Genomic DNA, 23,836 nt, shown 5'->3' on the forward strand with positions numbered 1-23,836 from the left:
GGGCGGAGTGAGCAGCCCCGGCCCCGCCAACGGAGCCGTCCAGCCGTGCCCGGTGCCTGCAGAGCGGCCTCCCCCGGGGGACCGGAGGGAGGGAGAGAGAGAGGGAGGGACGCTGCCGAGCCCCGCCGCCGGGGCGTGCCAGCGCCGCGCACCCCACTCCTGCCAGGGCTCCGCCGCGCCGTAGCGCCAACATGCCCGCCGTCGACAAGCTCCTCCTGGAAGAAGCTCTGCAGGACAGCCCGCAGGTAGCGGCCGCTGCCGGGACAGCCCGTCCGTCTCTCCGTCCGTCGGTCGGCCAGTGTGACGCACCGGAGCGCTCGGTGGCGGCGGGCAGCCCGCGCGTCTGGCCGGGCCGGGGCGGGCTGACAGCTGGCGAGGCCGGGAGCAGCGTGCCGTGGCGGGGAGCGGGGTGCCGGGGGCGGTGCGGGGGCACAGCGCGGCGGTCGGAGCCGTCGGGGAGCGGGGATGCGCTGAGCTGAGACGGGCGGACGGCGCCCCTGCGACCGCCGGGCAGGTCTGGTGTCCCACGGGGCGCTCCTCGGAGGAAAAGCGGGCAGAGTCTGCTCCTTCGGGGTCTCGTGAGACGAGTGCCCCAGCGCGGGGCACTGCGCCCTTTCTCCTCACCGCCCTGAGTGAAACGCCTATGGCTTTTTCCTCGCACTGTCCCGTCTGGGTGTGCGCTCGGTGGCGGTGAGGGCTGCCCTGAGCAGCCGAGGTGTGTCGAGGAAGGACAGGTGGGCAGGGCTCGGTGCGCTGGCTTCCCCCGAAGGGAAAGGGACACCTGTGCGCGGTGAGTCACCTGGCCCCGGTGACAAAATGGGCTGGAGGAGTGTCACCGCCAGCGTGCCGGCTCCTCAGGGGCCGCAGTTGCCATACAGGAGCTCCCATGAGGACAAGTGAGGCGGATCCCCCTGGAGATGACCCCCTTCTGAAGGGGTCTGAGGAAGGAGGAGAGGCGGTCGCTGCCCTTCCCTTCCCGAGGGCAGGCCGGGGAGATGTTCCTCCTCCTTTGGCCCCAGTGCAGACCCCCGTGCCCGCTGCCCGCAGCCGCGATGTGCCGCAGCTGCACAGCGGACCCCTGGCCCTGTGGAAGCCCCACACAGAAGAACAGGCCGTGTCTTGATGCGTTCAGGGGCTGGTTGAGTGGAAGAGAAGTAACAGGAAAGGGACAGAGTGGAAATTGCGCTGAAGGGTGCGGAAGGTGCGCTTGAGGACAGAGCGTGGTGCAGAGAGAGATACAGAAGTAGCTGGTGAAGCAGGGAAAGAACAAATGAGGGCAGTGTGGATCAGTATTGGTCCGGCTCCCAGGTAACCCTGTGTTGTAATCCTAACTCATCTGACGGATCAGGAGGAGGAATGAATAGGTAAGCTGTGAAACAGATTGCTGCAAGGTGTTACAGAGTCTGTCATGAGATATTTTGAAGGAAAGATTGGAAGTGCACCTGTCAGGACTTAATGAGCCTTGGGCCTTATCTTAATTGCCTCATTTTATCCTGTTTTTTGTCATTTCATGAAATCTCATACTAATAAGAAGGATTTCCATCATCTTTTTGATGTGGTGTATTTGTAATCATGCTTGGGAATTTTAAACACTGGGCTGAAAAGTGTTTAGTAATGTGATGTTACACCAAAGTCAGCCCTGCTTGGAGCAGAGGTTTGGATAAGGTGACCTGCAGAGTTCTGTACCAGCCTTTTCTGTGTTCCACAGTTTACCAGAAGGTACCAGATTTATTATGGGTCGTTAGTAACATTTTTAGTGTTAGCCTATCCACTGCGTCCTAAAGCTGAAGAAATTGACATGCAGGAGAAGTGAACTAATTTACCTCTTCAGTCAACACTTCCTTCAATGATTAAAAATGTAGCACTGACTGAAAGCAGTGAACAATGCACTGGATTGAATTTGGAGGTCATCGTCTTTCCTGTGTCCTGAAATGAAGGCTGTCAAGGTCTCCTTTGCAATCACTGGAATACGAGGCAATGCATAAACCTGAGTATTGGCAGGATGTTTTGCCTTGATTTGGTCATTGCTTTTTCTTCAAGCTCTACAACTTTCAGAGGGAGGGATGTTGTTTAATTTTTATAATGGCCAAGTGTTGCTAAAATATATTATTTTGATGCAAGGAAGCAGGAGTGGGTTTTTTGAGCCTTTTGTGTTTTCATTACTTTTCTCACTTAGGAGAACTTTAGATTCACAAAATCAAGGCAAAACGTTAGTCTCTGTTACACAGAAATAAGCCACATAGCATCTTATAGGATCATTTACTTCTACAAGAAAGAACCTGATTCTCTCTTGCTCTGTGTAGTCACAGGAGTGCAAAGGGATGGTGAAATGAGGATGTAACCTTACTTTGTATAAGCTGTGGGAAGTATGTGACTTACATGCAAGACTGAGGAGAATTAGGCCAAAGTTATTTCTTCATCAGGTTTCTGGAACTTGATTTATCTCTCCCCATCAATACAGTACTTTTGTCTTGATTCGTCTCCAGACACTGGCTGAAAGAGGCCATAAGAAGTGTCTTGATTTTGAGGTGTTTGGCTACAAAATAGAGAAAAATTTATGTCAGCAGTCATGCTAAAATCAAGGGAAGTATTTACATGAAACTAGAAAATTTCTTCCTATCTTTCCAGAAGCTGAGATAATGTTGTTAATAACGGGGCCTCCTAAATGTTGGCTTAATATTTTGATTACTGGTTTAGTTCAGCAACATTAGCTGCTATTCAAAAAATTGTCAAAGTGCAACAAAGAAAATACATGTGGTATTTTGTTGTAATGATTTCATATCGTATTCTTAAATGTAAAAGTTTCCAAGAATAACTTCCAAATTGCCTGAATCATTCATTGCTTTTATTATTTTTGAAGAATGTGCTAATAACAGAGGCCAAGACTTTCAGAAGTTGTTTCCTGGAGCTGTTCTACCTCAAGCCATATTTAGACAAATGAAAAATCTGAGTCTGCAAAAATTCAGTAAAATTTACAGATGTAGCTGACATTCCTGCATTTGGGAACCTTTTCTAGCAGGCAGAAGTGTGTTGTTTGTATCCTACTTCAGGCAATTTCTTTATAACCTTTTAGTTTTGACTTGAGATTTGGCTTGATAAACATTGTGTCAAGTTTTATAATTTTTGCTTTCCCCAGATTTATTTTTTTAACTGTCTTTCTCGTGCCATTGTAACACAAGACAGGGGCCATTGTAACACAAGTTATTGATACAAGATAGTTCGTTGACATTATTTTGCTTGTTTCAATACATCATTGAAGGTAAAACATTTGAAACCAGAAATTTTTGAAAATCAATATATTTTCAGTTACTGAAATAATATGTTAATGCGGAAAACTCCCAAAATCGTACTGCTGCCCTTACAGGGAAGTTCTGTACAAAGGTCCTTCAAACATTTGGACTCCTGGTATCCATTTCATTGACTTGGACTTCTCTCCATTCTCTGGTTTTTATGTTCACTTTATTTGAAAACAATACTTTGTAATGCATATTCCCTTACATGCTAGGATCTCAAACTAGCTTCCCAAACTGCCAGCATCTCTCAGGTAGGAAGTGTTGTAGCAGCTCAGCACATCAGCAGAGTGAACTGTTGAGAGCTTTTAAAGTTACTCAGAGTAAGAAGGTTCTGAAGAGAACCCAAAGACTGACTCCCAGGTCATGTATTTTAACCATTGAGCAGCACTAGTTTCTGGCTTAGGTACTTCTCAGCAGAGAGGAAATTAGAATTAACCGTAGGCCAGGATTCTTGAAGGATGCTGGTGCTGAGTTTTCCAGGACAAAGATAGTCTGGGAAAGAGTCTAGAGAGTTTTGCAGAGAAGAAATGCCTTGGGGAAATGCATGTCTCTTCTGTTAAAGTAGTGGAGTATCTTAAAACTTAGAAAATAAATTTCCCAAATTGGAACCTGGGTACTCCAAGTACATTAGAGATTCCTGTAATAGGGGGATAAATAAAACATTTGCTCTTTTACAGGACTGACACGTCTATGAAAGTACTGGAGTTTGTGTATGCCCCTCATGTAAGCAGATGAAGCTCATTAATGTCATGAGTTAGCTGTACAGATGGAGAGACATTTTCAGTTAGCCCCAAATAGATTGGATTTATCAAAGCTAAGACTAAGTATGGATCATGACTTTGTTAAAGGGACAATCTTTCCTCTTTAATTATTGTAAAAATCTAGCAAATTCTGGAGGCCAGCATAATTGTGAAATATCTTTTCTTTCCCATCTGGGAGCTGTGTCAGCAACATAATTCTTTATTCCTGATGATTGCACCATAACAAACCAAGGGAATTTGTGTCTTTAAGGTAACACAAGTTCTTTCTACTCCTTCCTGCTTGCTGACAAGGATGAGTTAGCAGAGTGAGGAAAGTACAGGTTATCTCCAAGGAAATATTCCTTCTTCTTATTATTACTTCTTCTCTTGAAGGTGAACACTCAGTGGCTTGGTCCAGTGACATTAGCTCACTTTGGCTGTGGTCCCTTAAGAGTTGCTCAAGACAGTGGGGAGTGAATAACAGTGTAAATTATCTTAGTGGAAAGGAGTGCTTTCAATGCAGTCTGACACTGGAGAAGTAAAGTGAGCAAGCAGTGGTGTTTGACCCCCAGTCCTTAACGTGGTTTGAATTACTTTCGTCAGCAGGAAGATATTCAGGATTTTTTACATTCCTAATTATGTTGGAAGGACTATCTGTTAGTAGGAGCAAGAGCCTGGGAGTTGGGATGTGGCCATAGCATTTTATTAGTTCGCCTCCTTGTGCCTCAGTTTACTATCTACAATAAAAGAACCTATTTCCACATGTTTAGAGATTCTGAATAAACAGAATCATGCAAATCAAAGGCATATTATTTCTGATTGCTTTTTACTTTTTAGTACCATCTCTTTGTAGTTGTTTGACTCTTTTTAATATTTCCACTCGGGACTAAAAATGGTTTGCTTTTTTTCTTTTATTGAAGACTCGTTCTTTGCTCAGTGTCTTTGAAGAAGATGCAGGAACCCTTACTGAATACACAAACCAGTTGCTTCAGGCAATGCAGCGGGTCTATGGTGCCCAGGTAATTTTTCATTTGTATTTCTTTTGTTCAACATGGAGTAGAAGATAAATTGCTATTATGATGCTATTATTTACATTAAAGTTGCTAAGTACATGTACCTTCTGTGGTTTAAGAGAAATTGTGAGTGTTGTTCATCTGATAGCTCAACCTCTTCCCGCCTTGATGCTCAGAAAACTCATATTCATGAAAAAAAATTATTTACTTTGTCTCCAAACAATTAATCAGAGTAAAACTGTGCTGTGTCCTTACCTTATGGTACATTGGGAGGCCAGCCTTGACAAAATTGCTTGTCAAAATGTAGAAAAAATTCCCAGGTCTGCACACTGACTTTAGGCACATAACTTTGATGCTGTGACTCACCTCATGGAGGGAACTGCCCATGTCCATTGATTACAGAGCAGATGTGCACTTTGGATCATACTAAAGTCAAGTGTCTACAGTAGTCGTGAAAAAACATGAGCAGAATCAGGAAAAAGAGCATTTTCTAGAATGTTTACATGATCTAGATGACTAAATCCCATTGAAAGTAAATCCTGTAAGAGAATCCAGTTCTTTGGAAAATGTAAATCTAAGTGGTTTTCAGTGAAGCTGATTCCCATGTGCATAAAAATAGGTGTTTAAAAATGCCATATCTGGGTCTTGAAAGACATACACGGTTTCTCATGGAAGTTTTACAAGTATTTATGTAGGTTAAATTCCTGAGTTCATTAGAAACAAATTTTCTATTCTTAAACCAGTAAATTGGAGTACACAGAGAGATTAAGAGCTCCGGGGTGTTTTGAATTTCCCTGAAGAGTGCCTGATCCTTTACATGATTAGAAAACAACTCAGCTGTAAGTCTTCTACAAGTCTATGTCCATTTGGTGGGATTGCTCTTTGGGTGACTGATAGTTTGACATGGAAGAACCATTAGCCCAGAATCTGTCTGCCTACACCTGGAAGATCTAGCTTTGGAGAGCTTCAAAGTCTTCATGTCCTTGGTGTTGTGGAAATGCAGAGCAGCCAGAGGTTTGCAGCACAGCTTATGTACATAGGAAATGATGACGTGAAATCAGCACTGAAAGTCAGGGATAGGCATTTTGGTAGAGTCACTGTGCTTTAAGAGTAACAAAGAGTTGGGTGATAGCAATCTGACAGCAAAGACTGGGTAGGATTGAAATGGATGAAGAAGGGAATCAGGAGATAAATCTGATTTTCAATGTCCAGCTTGTAGGCTGCATGTCCCCTTCCGCTGCTGATGATATTTTAGGATGTCATTTTAGGAAGTGGTTGCTCTGGTCTGTGATTCAAGAAAAAAATCTGCTTTTATCTGCTTTTGTTTGCCTCTTCCTTTGCATCTTGGTTTTTAGCCTTCTACATTTCTGATTCACCACAATTACAACATTTCCTTTTTCTTCTCATTGTCTCAGTATGTTTACCCATCAGTATTTTGCAGTACTACTGAGTCTATTTCATTTTTCCAGGACTTTTTTGCCACTTCTTTCCTGAGCACTAGGTTGATGTAAACATTCAGTCACTTGTGAACATTGGATATGTTCTTTGAAATAGGTCTTTGGAGTTTGATGCAATTTTGAGATGTAGAAATAGAAGGGTAATGCTGAATTGCCTACAAAAGATAAATGGACAGTTAAGAAGATGTGGTTGATATTTCTTGGCTGCCTAATCACAACTTGAGAGAAAAAGCACTTTTGTTGCTGTGTTATCTGGGCCTCAATAGCAGCATATTAGAGGTGTTACCAACTCTGTAAAAGCCATTTTCTGAATTTGCCTTTTTATTTTCCTGACTTAAATTTTGTCTCTGCAAAGTCAAATTTTCTCTTTTGCAAAGTCATTCTCATCTCCTGCTCTGATTTCCATATCTGTATGATAGGAATTACAGTTACTGACCTACTTCAAAGCAATGACCATAAAATGACTGGTATCACAGTCATGGCAGTCAGACAAAGCAGCAGTGGGTTGTACCAGTCTCTAGTACTGAAAATTCAGTGTTTATGCCCCCTCAAAACACTTATGACAGTTTAAAAAAAAAGTTAATTCCATAGTTTGTTCTGAGCTTTAACAATTCCCAGATGTCTTAACCATGTTTTCAAGATTTTTTTGGGCTAGCTTACTAGAAGTTTGGTGTTTCTTGTGATGAAAACTCAGATTTTCATGTCATTCAAACCACTGTAGCTTGTGATCACATAACAATAGTTAATGGTTCTGAATGGATTCAGTGCAAAGTCTCAGGGGAGTTACCAGCTGCATGCTGTTAATTAACCATGTTGATGAATGTATATAGCTGTCTCAAAACACGGCTTTGTGTGCAGAGCCACACTAAATTTGTAAAGTAACAGCTCAAACTGCTTTAAGCACTTGGATCAGTGCATTTGAAAGGAGTGTGGAAAATAAATACTTGCCCATATTTTTTAAAAAACATTTAGGAAAATAGGAATCTTTTTAAAGATCTTTTCAGGCTTACATGTATTTGAGCAGAACTTTAAAAAGAGTGTAAGAAGGAATGTGCAGCATCCTGTGCAGCAGTGGCTCTGCTGCCTGGGCTGCAGCTGGGTGAAACATGGGTAGCAGATTGCCTTGGCTGCAAGGCCCTTGGTGCTTTCCAAGCCTCTGGTTGTCCTGCAGGATGAGGGCAGTGCTCTCACCTCCCTGGGGACCCACACCACATGGGATTAGGCAGTGACTCCTCTGCACATGGAGCTCTTTAGTGGAAAAGAGGTTGTGATGCTACAAGGCAGATGGCAGTGTGTGATGCCCTGATTAAGGAGAAATCACAGGACCCAAAAGTGGCACTTGAGGAGTGAGGTTGCCCTGATGCTCTGATTAAGTCACAGAACCCAAAGTAGCACTGGAAGAGTAAGGTTTAGTTGATCTGGCAAACCAATGTGATTAAATACAGTAGAGCATAGTGAAGTGTTTTTATATTCATCAAATAAACCACATCCACGTGAGTACATACACTTCCTGCTGTAGATCTCCCAGCTGTGCTGTAGTACCCTGAAATAGTTACCACAGTAGTGGTCTTATACAGGAAATCTTCCTTTCAGAGTTCATTCCTGTAGTGCTTCCTTCTTGTATGCAAGCCCTGATATTGCATGTTGGCATTACTGCTGATTTCTGTGAATGTTGTGTTTGTTAGTCTGGATGTTTTATTACCTGAGCAATTATAATGCAGCAGCAAGCAAGGACTGTTAGAAAATTTAATTTGCTTAATTTACAATGCTGAGGTTCTTGCAATGGTCTATGAGCAAAGTGTGCCCAGTTTACCTTCCTGACCACTGTCATAGTAATTTGTTTTCAGAGCTTTACTATAATTTCCAGTTCTCCATCATGCTCTAGAAATGGCTGAGCTGGGAACCTTCACTTGAATCAAAATGCCTTTAGGAAACTTAGGAGACTCTCATATCTCTACTGACTATTAGAAGGGAAAAACGGTTAAACAGATGAGCAGAGAGTAAGATGCAGTATTTTGTCATTGTAAAGAGATATCATCTCATGAGTCCTGAGATGTCTAGATACAGGGGCAGTGAAGTCAGAAGAGGAGTAAAAAGAAACACATGTTGTCATTACCAGTATATCTGGAGAAGGAATTGTGAAACATGATCTTGATCAGCATCCCTGTGTCTGTGAGCAGTTGTCTTGTGATTGCAGAGACACACAGGCAAAACAGCAACAACCTCTGTGGCTCACTGCCTTTTTATGTCCAGACTTTTAGAGAAACTTCTGACAGTTATGGAATAGTCTTGGTTTATAAGTACCACATTACATGAGTGTCAGGACAGCTGAATCTGTCAGGCTATTTTCAACATTTTTCAACAGTGCTGCTTGTTTGATTTTCCTGTGTATTGCCTCCAGTAGGCTGTAACTCAGTAGCTGGGTGTCAGGCTCCTTAGGCTATGCATGGACTTTTGTGTTTATTATATTGCATAGCTAACCCCAAGTGCTTGTTTATTTAGCAAGAAAGCACTGATACAGCTTTTCTTTTAATTGTTTTATATTCATGTCTAAGGGAACAATTATGTTGCCTTTTTAAATTATAAAACCTTTTTTTCCTAAAACATTTTGATGGAATAAAAATTAAGTTAGCATTTTATAAACGTTTAGTTCTACATAGAGAAGCTTCAATAGAGTACTAGACAGGACAAACATTTGCAGTAAATTACAATTGTCATCACTGACTTCCGTGAAATACTGTGTGTATTATTATTCCATACTTGTAAATTTGCATCATACCTCTTACCTTCCTGAGGCATATTCACCATATGTTGTTGACAGAGATAAGCAGAAGATTACCACATGAGAACTAATGTATTTACAAAGGCATGGGAATTGGGTTTAATGCTGCCTATAAAGTCAGCATTGTCACTGTGCCTGGAAGCAAGTTAAGCTTGTGCTAAGGAAGATCTGGAGATCTGAGGTAGCATAAATGCATGGATACCCTGCTGACAGTAGTTGTTTTGACAGAAGAACTGTCTTTCTGTTCTGAGCTAACCATCCTATTAGAGCTGCTTTTGATGTTTTTCAGCAGAGCTTTGGTGGCTTCTATTCCTTGGAGCTATTGGATCATCCTTTGCTGAACTGTTCCCATTTGTAAGGATGGGATGCCATGCTGTGAATCAGCACCAGGGCAAGCCATATGTTAGCCTGATCTTGTAAAGTGCTGTGCAGCCTGAGCACCCGGGTGAGGCTTAGCTTCTGCAAGCCTGGGTTCATGTTTCCAAGCCATTTAATATGCAAACCTAAGCCGGTAGGACTATGCCATTTACTTGATTGCTGGATAATTCTGGTTTGTGAGAAGATAAGCATGTGTAAATGGAGCTGCATAAAACTGTTGTATCAAGACCCAGTTCTTTCTGTGCTGTGCCTGATTTTGCAGGTAAACGTGTTGACTAGTTCTGAAGGGGTGGACAGGCTGTAACTACCTCCTGGGTCTTCCACTTCAGCCACTTTTTCTCTTTGATGAAGCATTAAGTTTTCCCAGATGTAAGCCAAAATTTATTATGTGTCATTCTGCACGTACAGAGTGCATGGATAAATACCTTTACCAGTGTCTTGCTTGTTTATATGAAGCAGCCTTTGGCAGTTGTGTGTGGTAGTTACTTGTAGTTTTAAAAATGCCAACTGTAGCTGGAGTAGGAAAGTTGCTTTGCAGAAAGCTTCATTATATTGGGATTGGAACTGGATTGCTGGAATTGTTCTGTGTCTTTAGAAGTTAATTTATAGCAGTACTTAATCCTTTACATGCCCTCAAATCTGTAGTCTGTTAGACAACTGTCTACAGAAGTATCTTTGGATTTCAGCAGATTAGTCCTCAGAGTTTATTTTGGAAAAATACAGAGATCCTAAAAATGGATAGACTGCCTCACTGGGAAATTGTAAATGGCATCGATATTTTATTACAGAGGTTATACAAAAAAAACCAGTCTTTTCTGATGATATGAACAGCTTAGTGAATAAAAGTGATAATGAAGAAGGTGGAATCAATCATGTGCCTTTACTCTGGGCAGTAGCTCAGAAAATAAGCTGGCCTTTTTTTTTTCCCCTGATGGCTTATTTGAAGGCTAGGTCAGGTATTGAAGTAACTTCAAAATTAAACTATTTTTTTAAACTAGTTGTTTTTAATTTCTGGTAGATTAATGCTAGATTCAAGACACCACTTCCATTACCTTATCCATTTGAACTGGACTATAGAAATCTATTCCTAGGGGTATCATGCAACCAGGGTTAAAGAAGAGGGGAAAAAAAATTCAGCACACCTATAATCACTGCTGATTTCATTATACTTATTTACTTACGATTTTTTCTTCCTCCTGGTACACTTTTTTACGTTAATGCTGCAGAGATGTCTGTTTTACTGTTAAGTAAAACCATCTCGAGCAAATGAATGTATTTGCAAGGCCCAGTACTGGTTAAGTTTCCTTTCATTTAGAAGGCTTCAATTTCTGTCTAGGATTTTACTGAGTTTTTGATTGATATATCATCTCATTGATAGCTCTGTCATTCCAGAAACGTATTATGAATTCTGAAATGTCAAGATAATGTGGAAGAGAAGTCGAGTCAAGGATGTATTGTAGTTTTTCTTTTGCTGTAGTGTATAGAATTGCAGTCACTTCAGGACAAAGGAAATCAATGTTGCTGTATCCATGGGAAAATGCCTTGGAAATAGATTAAAACCTGTTAAAATAATTTGCCTGGATTTAGTGGATCTGTCAACTGAAGCAATGCAAATAACTTCTAAGTCTTGGAACAGAATGGCAGCAGGGCAGGGGGAGGGGAAAAGGCTGATTAGGAAGAAATGGGAGGAGGATTAAAGCAAACTTTCCCAGATTAGTGTGCTTAGCAATGCAGTATTACCACTAGGTCAGCAGAGCACTTTGCCTGCTTCCTGTTCCTTATGCAATGGACCATGTTTCAACTTGCTAGCTGAACTTGATTTGTTTACAGGTTTTGGATGTGTGGCTGTTTTGTTTTGATTCTTGTTTGGGTTTGTTTTTTTTTCCCAAATGATGCAATGAATGATTTTGTACCTCTAATGGGAACTAAATCTGGCAGGTGCTGGGAGGGAAGGGTAAAGGACCCAGGATTAACTTTTCCACTTGGGTAGGGATTGAGTAAGAAGGTTGTGGTTCTGACACAAAGAACGAGCCAATAAATGAAACATGTGACCAGCTGGCAGCAGTGGGTTGTGAGTAATACATGAAACTGTTGTCCCCAAATCAGCCTAAAATCCCAAAGTAAGTTTTGTGTCAGGCACACCTCTCAGTTTATTCTGTATCTGGAGTAGTAGGCTCTGAATGTCTGCTTAGGGTCTGTAATTATCTGTTGACACCTGATTGTGTGCTTGGTAAGCTGTTGTTAATTTACACCCCTTTGAGATCCTCGGGATTTATGTATTCTCCCATTATCTTGTCACACACTGGAGACCACTCCTGGGGAGTGGTGATCCCTGGAAGATGCTTATTCCACACACCTCTTTACACTGTCCATCTTCAAACTGACCTACAGAGATGAGTAGTGATGCCCTTTGAATATTAAGTGAGGAAATTGAGGATTGAGTCTAAAAACCAAACTGGTAGAAGCTTTGTAGATGGCGAACACAAAAGAATAGGATGTCTTTGGCCAGGGATTTTTGGTGCTGGGATTTTGTTTGTTTGTTTTTATCAGCCCGTTATTTTGAAGCTTCTTTTAGTGCTAGCAAATTTAAGCCAGAAGCATGTATTTACAGATTCAGAGCAGATCACAAAACTGTGGACTTCGCAGGAATAAGTAAATTGAAACAAACGGGGAAGAGAGGCATGTTTCTGGTACTTGGCTTATTTCAAAAGATTTCTCTCACCCTGATCCAGCTGTACAACTTACAGGTAGCATCACAGTCACTGTGTGAGGACTTAAGAGCTGGGTAAGATCTGCAAGAAGATTGTCTTTGTGATGCCTAGAAACAAGGCATCATTTGAGGTTGTGTTTATGAAAAAGATGCCAGGTCTGAGAACCTCTGCTTCTTTTTGTCATCTTAATTTCCTCCCACATGCATACAAACAAACCCTTTTAATGTCTTCTGTAAACTTGCACAGAGTCCTGTCCTTCCTGTCATAAACTCATTGCTTGCTAGCTCCCACTTTGAAGGTGGCAAAGTCTCTCTGGTGTTCTTACTGTTTGGGGGCAGATAATTAAGGTTCATTCCTATCCATGCCTGAGCCCTTAACAGGATTTGGTTTTTATTATAAGGCAGAACATCTTTTTCCATCCTCTAATTTGGGAAATATTTAAATACCAAGTGTTTGTGTAAAGCTTTTTCATTTTAAAAACTACATAATCTGCATAACTCGCCTGCAAATCTTACAGGAATCATTGGCATTATTGTTGTGTGAAAGTGTGGTGCTTATTACTAATTGGGCTGAGACAAGAAATAAGACTAATCCGTCACTGTGAAGTGAGAATAGTCATGGGGTGTGCCTGATCCGAGCATGGGCCCACATTATCTGAGCTCTGAACTCCTGTTGGCACCTTAGAAGGCCTCTGCTATGCCATCCCCTCCCACCTGTGTTACCATGGTGTTTTAAGATGGTCAAAATTACCTCGTTCAGCTTTTCCTGTCATGTGCTCACATGCAGCTGCTGGTACCTACGCTGTGGCCGGTTTGGTTTGGCTTTTTTTATTTCTCCCCTGAGCCTCTGGGCACACTTTAACACTGACTGAATGTTGGGCCCTGCTGCCCATATAAACCCCTGTTCCTGGCAAGCCAAGGCGGTGTGGAAGCACCAGGCTGTAATGCAATATGTCACAGGTGGCAGCAAGCCAAAGCAAAAGGTGTCTCAGGGTCTCTGGCCCAGATAGTTCGCTCTGCTGGGCTTTGCTTGCTCAGGATGACAAGGGACAATAAGAGAGCACACAAGCTCTGTCCCAGTTTTAATGGTTTTCTGTATCAGCGCTAGTACAAAGGGTTCTGTTAAAGCAGTTCAGGGATTTGCTTCTAGTTTTACAAACTCTCTATGGCCTTATATATTTGGAAACAGGAATAGTTTGTTAAGGTTTAAAATAAAATTTAATGTTACTAGTTTTCTGCATTTCTGAGGACGAGATGGATCTGATAGGGGTTAAGACAGATGTTACTTACCCCATTCCCTTTATCCTTTTATTCTTGTTTCAAGTCCTTGTTAACAAATCAGGGACAGAGCAGTTGATATGCTCATGTTAGGAATACCTTGATTAAAGACTGACATATCCAAGTGCTTGTCTGGTTTTTCCAGCTATCAAGTAAAATTATACACCTTCCCTACAAATCTTATCTGGTGTAAGCACATCTTAAGTGCATGTGTAGGAGAAGAGAGATGTGCTGGTTTGTGCTCCTGTAGCCACTTAAAGCGTTGTCATTACATTGGTATATTCCCTGAGCATGAATGCATTATGGAGGCACACCTACTGGTTCCCTTTATTGATGTAGATTTTCGGGAAAGATTATTAACCAGTAGATTTTGGGGAAAGATGATTAACCATTATAAACCAGATGATTAACCATAACATTCTTATGCTGGTATGGCAGCCTATGTGTTGGAGGTTCTTCTAGTTTTATTTTCTTATGGTGGGAGGAAACACGAGCCAAAAACCAAACCCTCAAATCTTAGCTCTGTTCAAAGCAGTTAAACTGTAGATCTGAAGTATGTACCTCTTACTGCTGCTTCTCTGTTGTCATGGTTTAAGCCCAGCTGGAAATTCTGCCAGCCCCATTTCTGGGCCTTGCTCAACCCCATTTCTGTCCTCCTTACCCCAGTGGAAGGGGGAGGAGAATCAAAGTGAAACTTGTATTTTGAGATAAAAGAAGTTTAATAATCAAAAATAAAGTAAAATACTATCATAATGGTAAATTATAATAAAAAGAAAAAAAAAAGAAAAAGTGATGTATATTGCAGTCGTTCACCACCTTCATCGTGTTCATCACAACTGATGCCAGAGCTCCTTTCCTGAACCCAGATTGGCTTCCCTTTAGGGTACTTGCCTCAGTTTATTTACTGGGCATGATTGTTCCATGGTGTGGAATATCCCTTTGGTCCTTCTGGGTCATCTGTCCCAGCTGTGCTCCCTCCCAGTTTCTTTGCCTGCCTTCTCACTGGCTGAACACAAGACGAGGAAGAAAAAAATCCTTTACTTAGGATAAACATGACTTCACAAAAATCCAAAACATCAGTGTATTATCAGCAACATTCTTACTCTGAATCCAAAACACAGCACTGTAACAGCTGCTGAAAAGAAATTACCTCTGTCCTAACTGAAAGCAGGACATCTGTGCAGGTATTTTGGGACTAGCTGTTTGCACACAGCTGCATGTTTGTGTAAGTAGTTTCAGGTTCAGTCGAGAAGCTGATAACAAAGTAGTGATAACAGCAGCACTAGGGACCTTTCACTATTTCTATTAACATGTCATTTTTGTTTGTAGAATGAAATGTGTCTTGCCACACAACAGCTTTCGAAGCAGCTCCTTGCCTATGAAAAGCAGGTATGTTCAGCACATGACTTTCTTTTCTGCCTCAACACTTGTGAAGAAGTCTGTAAACTATGTTTTCTGGAAGTGCTCAGGGCATTTGCTTTACTTGGTTTCATGTGAAGGCATTTGTGAATATCCCCAGGATGTTCAAGGGAGTTGGGTCATTTCTGAGAATCTTAAAAAAAAAAAGAAAAGAACCAGCCAAGCAAATTAAAAAACCTCAAAAAGGTACAAAATCTGAGTGATCTGAGTGAATAAATTTATGAAGATACAAGTCAGTTTGTTCCATTTCTATGACTTTAAAATGAGTATAATAAGAATTAAGTGTTGTCCAAAGTCCATTCATTTAACATAAGAAGAGCAGGGTAAAGAATGTATATTAATGAGTTTCTGTTTTTACATTTATTTTTATCATTTGTTGCACCTTGTAGAAATATTCATTAGCTTTGTCGTAAAACGTGTCATATTCTATATTCATCTTTATTGATCTATGGACCAAATGTGTGTTTCTATTTCCAGCATTTTGCCTTAGGTAAAGGAGATGAAGAAGTGATATCCACCCTCCATTATTTTTCAAAAGTTGTGGATGAGGTAATTTGAATTGCTAATAATCTCTTTTTACAGTTCATATTATTAGTGGTTTTTCTTTGGGTCTCTCCTTTTGATTCAGAGCCTTCCCACTGAAGGCTAGATTGTGCCTGGGTTTTAGAGTTGTTTAATTCTGGATAAAGACGTTTTATATCACCCTACCATAATGGTTAGAGCTGTTTCTGTGGCTTCATCCCATATTAAACCTCTGAGCACAGCTGAACTTCCTAAGAGAACCTAAAGAGAGACTAAAATGGAATGTGTCATTAGGCTGGGGCAATCTTTTATTTAATGCCATATTAAAATGACACTTATATTTCTAAGCTTTAAAAACTGCAGTTTGAGCCAAAACTTGCCAGGTATGGATGCAGGGCAGCTGTGAATGGGTAAAGTTGCAGTTTAGTTGCTGTGAGATCATGCAGAATCCAGACATGTCTGGGAAAAGCTGCAGTACTGTGTGGTGAAGACAGTGAAGCTGTGCAAAGAATACCCCCACATCCTGGAGGTTTCTGCTAAGCACTCAGAGTGTTTGCAAATGCTTTTGTTAGACCTGCCTATTTAACATTTCAATCTGGCTTTGGTATCTAGGTCCTTCTTGCTTAGATTTCACATCACTCTCTCTGCTGTGAACAGTGCTGTGCCATCAGAAAAGTCTGCTCTTGTTGGTCTACTTCCAACTTTGATTAAGAAGGCAAAAGGGTGTACTGAAGTGTGCTGTCTGAGAGAGGAGAGAGGGTTGTGGGACAAAAAGTAAGTTAAAAATATTAGAGCCCATGAATAACAATAAGGACATAGTGAGAGGAATCCCATAGGTTTACTTCTTTTTTTAGGCTTTTCTTGCTGCATGTATGTTCTTGGCATACTAGAAAGGAGCATTTGTTATCACAAGTCTGGTAGTTGCTTATGTAAACTCCAAATAGATCAAAACAACAACTTTCTCCTTCCCAGGTTCAAGAGAATGGTGACATTTGGGGGCAGAAAGCAGCAAGCCTCTGCTCAGTTCAGTCAGTCACATTTTCCCTTATGAGAACTTGTTCCATTCCTTGGGCTCCTTTTCTGTGTGTTTGCTTCCCCTTGTGCCTGTTTTAGTTGTCTGTTCTATCAGCATTGAATTGTGTTGTCTCGTGGGAAATCCTGACTTCATCCTTAGCTGCATGAGGCTGCCTGGAGCTATCCAGGACACTGAGCAAACAGGCAGGATGTCACCTCAACGTGTAGCACTCTCCTGGTGCTCCAGCAGTGTGATTGATAGCTGTCCTACCTGCACCCATCTCGTATTCTTGGCAGGCCACTGTTGACATGAGAGCCTTGCCTGCCTTCATCCTAAGTGGTGTCACATGGGTGCTTTAAAACAGCTATGTGCTGAAGTTTAGAAACACAAAAACAGGAATGAGGAACTGCTACGAAGGTAAAATATTTGAATAGGACCTCTAGTTGTGGTTGCTCCGCTGTGATGGTGTCCTGAGTAACCCTTGTTCATGGAAAGACACTAGTTGTGGTGGTGTGACTGTAACTCCATGGCATTGAGCCTTAACAAAAACAGGCTAATAAAGGATAATTATAGTTTCAATCCTGTTGGGTTAAGCATTAGAATTAATCGTCAAGTGAATTGCCCTAATCACTTATGTGGGAACTGAAAAGTTCTTGGATCCTTGGGAAATACCAGGCAGAAATGAAGCATTTAGTGAGGCATCCCCATCTGTCTGGGATACCTTGAGGAGTGTATTTTAAGCATTGAAGTATATTATATCTGCTGACACAAATGGCTGGTGTGTTTTGGTGTTCTCTGTGGTTTGAGTTTTTTATATACATTGTGTCTTAGAACAATTCTCTGTTTCAGCTCAATATTCTTCATTCGGAACTGGCAAAACAGCTTGCAGATACAATGGTTCTCCCAATAATACAATTTCGAGAAAAGGATCTCACAGGTAAATTTGAGTCTAAGTTTCAATTTTCTTTATATTTTCCTTCTTGTTTATTTCATCACAACCGGAGACATAATGCCATGTATTAATTTGTTCTTTGATGATTCACAGAGAAGTTTGGTTCTTTTCTGCTACAGAATTTCATTGACAGGTGCATGCTTTTACTCAGACAAAACCAGTTCAAGTTCACCACATAACATTTTATGTACCATATGGTGCAAGTTTAAAAATACACAGCTTTGTTCTTTGTTGGGTCACTGTGCTTTTTACACCAGTGTAATTTCACTGAAGTCATTGATGTTATAATTGCCAGAAAGGAAATTTAGCAGTGAATTGGGCTTGCAAACAGTATTTATTCCACTTCAGAAGTTTGGGCTGTTCGAAAGCAAGAATGTTGTTTTAACTTCAAAGAATAGTATATTCCCTCCTTTTTAAGAAATCAATCAGTCCTCTTTAAATCCTTGTCATGCAAGGGTAGTTCCAAGTGACCTGATTGCATGAATTTGGGATTTCATTACTTAAACAGCAAGTCAGTAATGCAAACATTTAATGTAATTTCAAAAGAAACAAGCTCATATTCAAGGTCAAGGACGGTCCTGCCTACTTATGCAACAGAAATAGGAGTTGTTGCGGCAGCATTTCTTTCTTTTCTTTTATTTTCTTTTTTATTTTTAAGCCAACTGCTCATTTCACTTGTCTGTCGCAGTCCCACTTATGTCCTTCTCGTAGACATCATTTTGCTGTGAGGCAAGATAATGGCTGGTTTAAGTTCCTTATAGTATCTGATAGAAAATTGTGAAGACATCCAGGTGTCTATGTTAATGAATAAATTTTTTTTTCATATACTGTCAAATATAAAGCAGAATTTGGATGGTAAGATGTTGATGCTATAAACACTTCCTCACCTCTTTCATGTGGCCTCAGAGATAGTAAATATTTTTCCATATTTATGGATTTTTCCCTCTTCTTCATTAAAAAATATATGAAAATGCATATGAGGCCTGCAACCAAAGCTTCAGCTGCTGCATAACAAAAAATGAAAGTTTCTTCAACTTCCCTGGATGTCATTTTTTTTATTATTTTATTCTATCCATCACTTTTTCTGATGCAGTCTGTAGAACAGCATTTTTAGTAGATCTAGCCACATTGGCATTTCATAGAGGGATTAAAAAAGGAAGTAAGGAAGAATAACTGTGTTACTGTTACATCTATACATTGAATATTGTAGAAACCTCTAGATACCAGTTAGTTACAAGTGGAAAAATCTTCTGTCTTTTTGCATCTGAGTCGTAAAGAAGCATTCTGGGGAAAAAAAGGTGGAGTGAAGCTGATTAATGCGTAGGGTGTTAAAAATAATCAGAGACCATGATGACATCCTTCAATTTCCCCTTGGTATTTTCACAGTTGCATAATGTCTGTTCTTGTAAATGTGCTTTCTTTGTAGCTTTTTGAGATAGTTTTGCCAGTTGCAGCATATGTTACTCTACTAAGAGTAACTTGTGCCTGACATTTGTGAAGTTAAGTTGCCTGTTTAGTCTGTCTTCTCTGTACCTGTATCAAAATCTCATGGCCAGTGTCTATAATGGAAGCATCATACCCAGCAATCAGGTGTGTTAGATACAGAGCAGCTTAGCAAAAAGTGTTCCACACTGAGGAAGATTCACGTACAGGGAAAATGCTTTAGTTCATATGTCCCTGGGTCTTAAATTTCTTGGTATCACATAAGCACTTTCAGGTTGTTCAGTATGGTGGTGGCCTTTTGTCAGAATAAACACACTGAAATGGTGCTTCTTTGGAGAAATGACACTGGCAGATAAGGCACCTTTCTCAGAGTGACAACTTGCTCAACAAAATGAACTCACTCCACCCTTAATTAGCTATCTGCCTATTCATTTCTCTAGCAGCTGATCTGGTTTAGCATTTTCAAGACAAGCACAATGTATATGTCTCTGCTGTGGAAGGGCTGGAGTGATGTGGGCAGTAAGTAGCCCAAATGGTCTCAGTCGAACAAAGTGTTAACAGCTGGTTTTACTTTGAATATTTGATTTCTCTTTTCCAGAAGTAAGCACATTGAAGGATCTCTTTGGCCTTGCTAGCAATGGTATGTGTTCCTGTTTTGTTTCTATTCATATGCAGCTGTTAGAGCACAGAAGACATGTTTAATCTGTGCACATATACATCACATTTCTAAAAAAAAATAATATTCCTTGTCTACAGAACATGACGTGTCCATGGCAAAGTATAGCAGGTTACCGAAAAGGAAAGAAAATGAAAAGGTAACAAATGTGAAAGGGAAAATATAAAGTTTTCATCAGCCTTTCTGTCTGCTTCATTGTTCATTGTGAGCTGCAGAGAGTTCATTGCTTAAATTCACAGTAGCTCTAGAATTCTTGTGATTTTGTTTTCAAGCAGTCACAAAGCTTTTAAACACCAACTCAGCAGTTACACCTGTTTTCTCCAAGTTAGGCAAGTGATGAAATATTGTGCTCAGCTACAGCCCTTCAGATCCATGGGAGCTTTTCAGATAGAGGCAATCCAAGTGACTATAACTACTATACAGCTGAGGTGGTGATGCAGTATCACTGAGGACAATTCATTGTGAACTGCCATGAAGCCTTGTGTCTGCTGTTCCTAAAGCATTCCATTTCTTCACATGTACCTTCCTGTTAAATTACTCTATATGGACTGTCATTCCACTTAACAATGCATATAACTCTCTTGGTGGGATTGCTCTACATTCCTCCTTCTTTGCCTGCTGGACTGCTATTCTAAAATCCATCCTTTTGTCATAAAGTGTATGGCTGGCCCTGTCCTGAGAGTGAATTTATTCTACAGGATGGTCCTTGAAAGGAAATGCCTTACAGAACACAATGTGATATAGCATACTGTGAATTATTCACATTTGAATTCTACACTTGCAGATTGGTGATGTGATCTCAGCTGCAAATAAATTTCTTGCACAGAGTTCTGATCCAGATTTTTAGTTCCGGTAGTTGCATAGTTTGTAGTCACGGGAGCTCCCCAGATGCTTAAATATCATGACAGAGAAGGGCTTGAAGTACTTGCCCTGGGATTTCGATTTTGCTCATCCTTCATTTTAACCTGGAAAAGTTCTGTAATGAGAGTGATTTAAAATTAACTTGAAGATGATCAGTAAATATATCGATATACACAGTAACACTCTGTCAATCCCTATCACTTTTTGTTCAGCTTAAGGCAGAAGTGGCAAAAGAAGTGGCAAATGCAAGAAGAAAGCAGCACCTTTCATCCTTGCAATATTACTGTGCCCTGAATGCTCTGCAGTACAGGAAGAGAGTGGCAATGATGGAACCTATGCTAGGATATACACGAGGACAGGTATTGACAGTAAAGTGTCTGTATCGCTTAAACATGTTCCTGGGAAAAGTAAAACGTTGTAGTTCTGGATTTATTTTGAGAACTGACAAATTACAATGAGGGTCGGGGGGGGAACAATTTGCATTCAGCTTGCCTAGATACTAACAACAGATTTTGTTTGTGGCAGATAGTTGAATGTTTAGATATTCAGAAAAGACACTAATGAAAAGAAAATCCAATACACTTCTGTGCAAAATCAGCTTAGGGTTAGTTTTTTCGTGGCTGAGCTATCAGTGCAGTAGCATTTACTTGCACTGTTTACTCAGTCTGCACAAACTCTCCTATGTAGCAGTTCCCTTCCTGGCACATCATGTTCAGCATACTGATGAGGAGTGTGCATGATGAGGAACAGAGCATGCTATGGAGAGCTGGAAGGACAGAACAGTAGAGAGGACTGAGCATAAGGCTGGAAAATCCTTCTTCTGATTTTTATTCTAACAGCAATTTGGTAGAGCATTTCTCAAGTCTGAAAAATGTAAGACTGATAGTCTGCCTCTCCAGGATATCAGGAGGATCAACAAACCAATATTATCACAGCACTTGATTCTCACTATTACCCGTTTTAAGAGTTTTTGATTTTGATGAAAGAAAGTGTTTGGAAAAGGAGACTTGGGCTATGAAAAGATGAATAATGGATATAGCTCTCTGTTTGAGATTGTAGTGTGGCTCATCATCATCTACATCATCTGCCTTTTGCAGCCCATGTGCCTCATTTAAAATAGGTAGTAAATGAGGATTCAGTCACTTTCAACACCACAGGAGTTCATACTGCTTTTCTGCTGTAATTATCCTAAGAGAAAGAACTGCATTGGTTTCCTTTACTGGAAGCCAGACAACTTTCTTTCTCCATACTTCATCTGGCAAAACTGCCTTATCTCAGTGCTTTATACAGGGAAGTCTTGGGTTGTCATAGGAATGACTGAATAACCAGAAGCCAGTTGATGTTAATGCTTAAATATTGTGAACTGCCTTTCAGCACAAATATGTATTTTCTTAATTAATTACTCAAACATGTGTCTCCAGTTTCCCATTTCCAACAAATGAGTAGGTCAAATGGAATTTTTGGAAGAAGCAGTGGCTAAAAGAGGGTTAATTTGACTGAAAACTGGCATCAACATTTATCATCAGTGGAATTTAGAGCTCTTTCCTCCTGAAGCAGGCTTCAGAAATAGAATAGGTGAATCATTCTTTAGGAGGGCATTCTTTTTCTCCTTTGTAAAAGAAGGCTGTGATCTATAACATGGTTGTAGAAATCTGAATCTTGGGAATCCTAGGTCCCAAGGTTATAGCTAATAAATTGCTTAATATCCAAGAATTTGCTTTTACATCTCTTCCCAGAGTAAATTATTGATTGTTATGTGTTTACCCTAATTAATTGCATGCACATCCTAGCTGTATCCATGTTCCACTCAGTTGCCAGTAGGCTCTAATGATGCCTGTGCCCTGCAGCAGATAATACAAGGTCAAGTCTACACCAAGTGCTTTGCTTCTGTTGTGTGCCTGCTGAGCCATACCAGCTAAGATAATTAATTTTCTGTCACAAAATGTGCACTTTCGCCCTAGTAGCTTTTTTTTAGCTCCTTCAGTAGAACAAAACCCATGGTAAAATGGTAGTTGATACAACCAATGGCCCTGGAGGCTTCTGCAAGCACAGCTACACTTTCCTGACTGACTTTGCTACAGCACTTGGAAAACTTTTATGGTGGAGTTGGTAGTTCAGGTTGGACTGCTAAATCTAATGGATGATTTGTGTCCCATTCCCTTTGAATAGGGTGACAATGCACACAGCAGTTCCTAACACCATGAGCCCCAGCCCTGCCCAGTGCTACTTGTGGGAGAAGCCAGCTGTTCCCTTATTTGAGTCATATAGCAAGTTCTTTGGAAACATACCTGTCAGCAGGCAGCAGCTTATCTGTGTGTGAGAGGGTGGAGAGTTGCAAAAGTGGGAAGTAGCAAGAAAGGCAACGCAGCTGTTCTGCCCATGTGTTTGATCGCCCGCCAAAAGTACCAGTCATAATGGGAGCACTGTTAACACTCCCACAATCTGCTACTTGTCTGCCTAAGCCAAGAGAACCTTCAGTGCCCTTTTTCTTGGTATTTTTCAGATCAACTTCTTTAAGAAAGGAGCAGAGATGTTTTCCAAAAGAATGGACAGCTTTTTGTCATCTGTTTCAGACATGGTTCAGAGGTAACCCAGTGCTTTCGTTTGCTTTTTTCATTCTATTGGAGTGCGAGCAGTAGTGCTCTAACCTTCAGCAAGTACCAGAGAGAACCTTTTTCTTTCTAATTAGATTCCTTCCATGCTTACATTGCATTGTTGGGCATATTGAAGCAACAGGTAGAAAGGAAATGTTTGTACATGGAAAAGAAAATTATGTCTGTCCACTGAAGAGAGTATTTTTATGGTATGGTCAGAGACTACATACTGTAAAGTGTTCACATTCTTTCTTACATCCCCGTGTCTCTTCGTGAACAGAAAGGCATGGAACTTGGGCTAGAAATGGGTTAACAATATTAATATAATAGACTTAAGATGCTTTCTGAATTACAGGTATTTTTATTTACTGGGTCTCTTGTAATAATACAGCAACACTGACCCATTAACATATTCATTGCATCCAGCGTAGGCTGTATTAGTCCACTGAGTTCAACCTGCTTTGGCTAAGTTCTAAATTTCAGTAAACTGCTTTTGTACTCCTAATTTTGTGATCATTTTTTCTTACACCTCTCCTCCACATCTTCTACTTGTAGTGAAAAGTTTCTTTATAATTAAGTCCCTGTAAATGTAAACCTTACACTTGAAATGTAATCATAAGAGAGAACATTTTTCATAGAATAATAAAATAATAAGGGGTTGGAATGGACCATAAAGATAATATGAGTCCTTGACTTTAATGCT

The 23,836-nt window shown here is 40.6% G+C and overlaps 1 protein-coding gene across 1 annotated transcript in view; it reads left to right on the top strand.

Annotated features, from left to right (window-relative positions):
- Positions 1-23,836, top strand: part of APPL2 (adaptor protein, phosphotyrosine interacting with PH domain and leucine zipper 2) — a 33,242-nt gene continuing 9,406 nt past the window's right edge. Inside the window, exons 1-9 of the mRNA XM_014876975.2 lie at positions 1-245; positions 4,954-5,052; positions 14,981-15,040; positions 15,548-15,619; positions 17,457-17,544; positions 19,601-19,642; positions 19,759-19,817; positions 20,752-20,898; positions 23,043-23,125. Of these exons, the coding sequence (XP_014732461.1) occupies positions 192-245; positions 4,954-5,052; positions 14,981-15,040; positions 15,548-15,619; positions 17,457-17,544; positions 19,601-19,642; positions 19,759-19,817; positions 20,752-20,898; positions 23,043-23,125 (704 nt within the window). The 5' untranslated portion in view covers positions 1-191. The remainder of the gene's footprint in view (positions 246-4,953; positions 5,053-14,980; positions 15,041-15,547; positions 15,620-17,456; positions 17,545-19,600; positions 19,643-19,758; positions 19,818-20,751; positions 20,899-23,042; positions 23,126-23,836) is intronic.

Source organism: Sturnus vulgaris, chromosome 5, assembly GCF_052056855.1.
Source record: "Sturnus vulgaris isolate bStuVul1 chromosome 5, bStuVul1.hap1, whole genome shotgun sequence".
NCBI lineage: Eukaryota > Metazoa > Chordata > Aves > Passeriformes > Sturnidae > Sturnus > Sturnus vulgaris.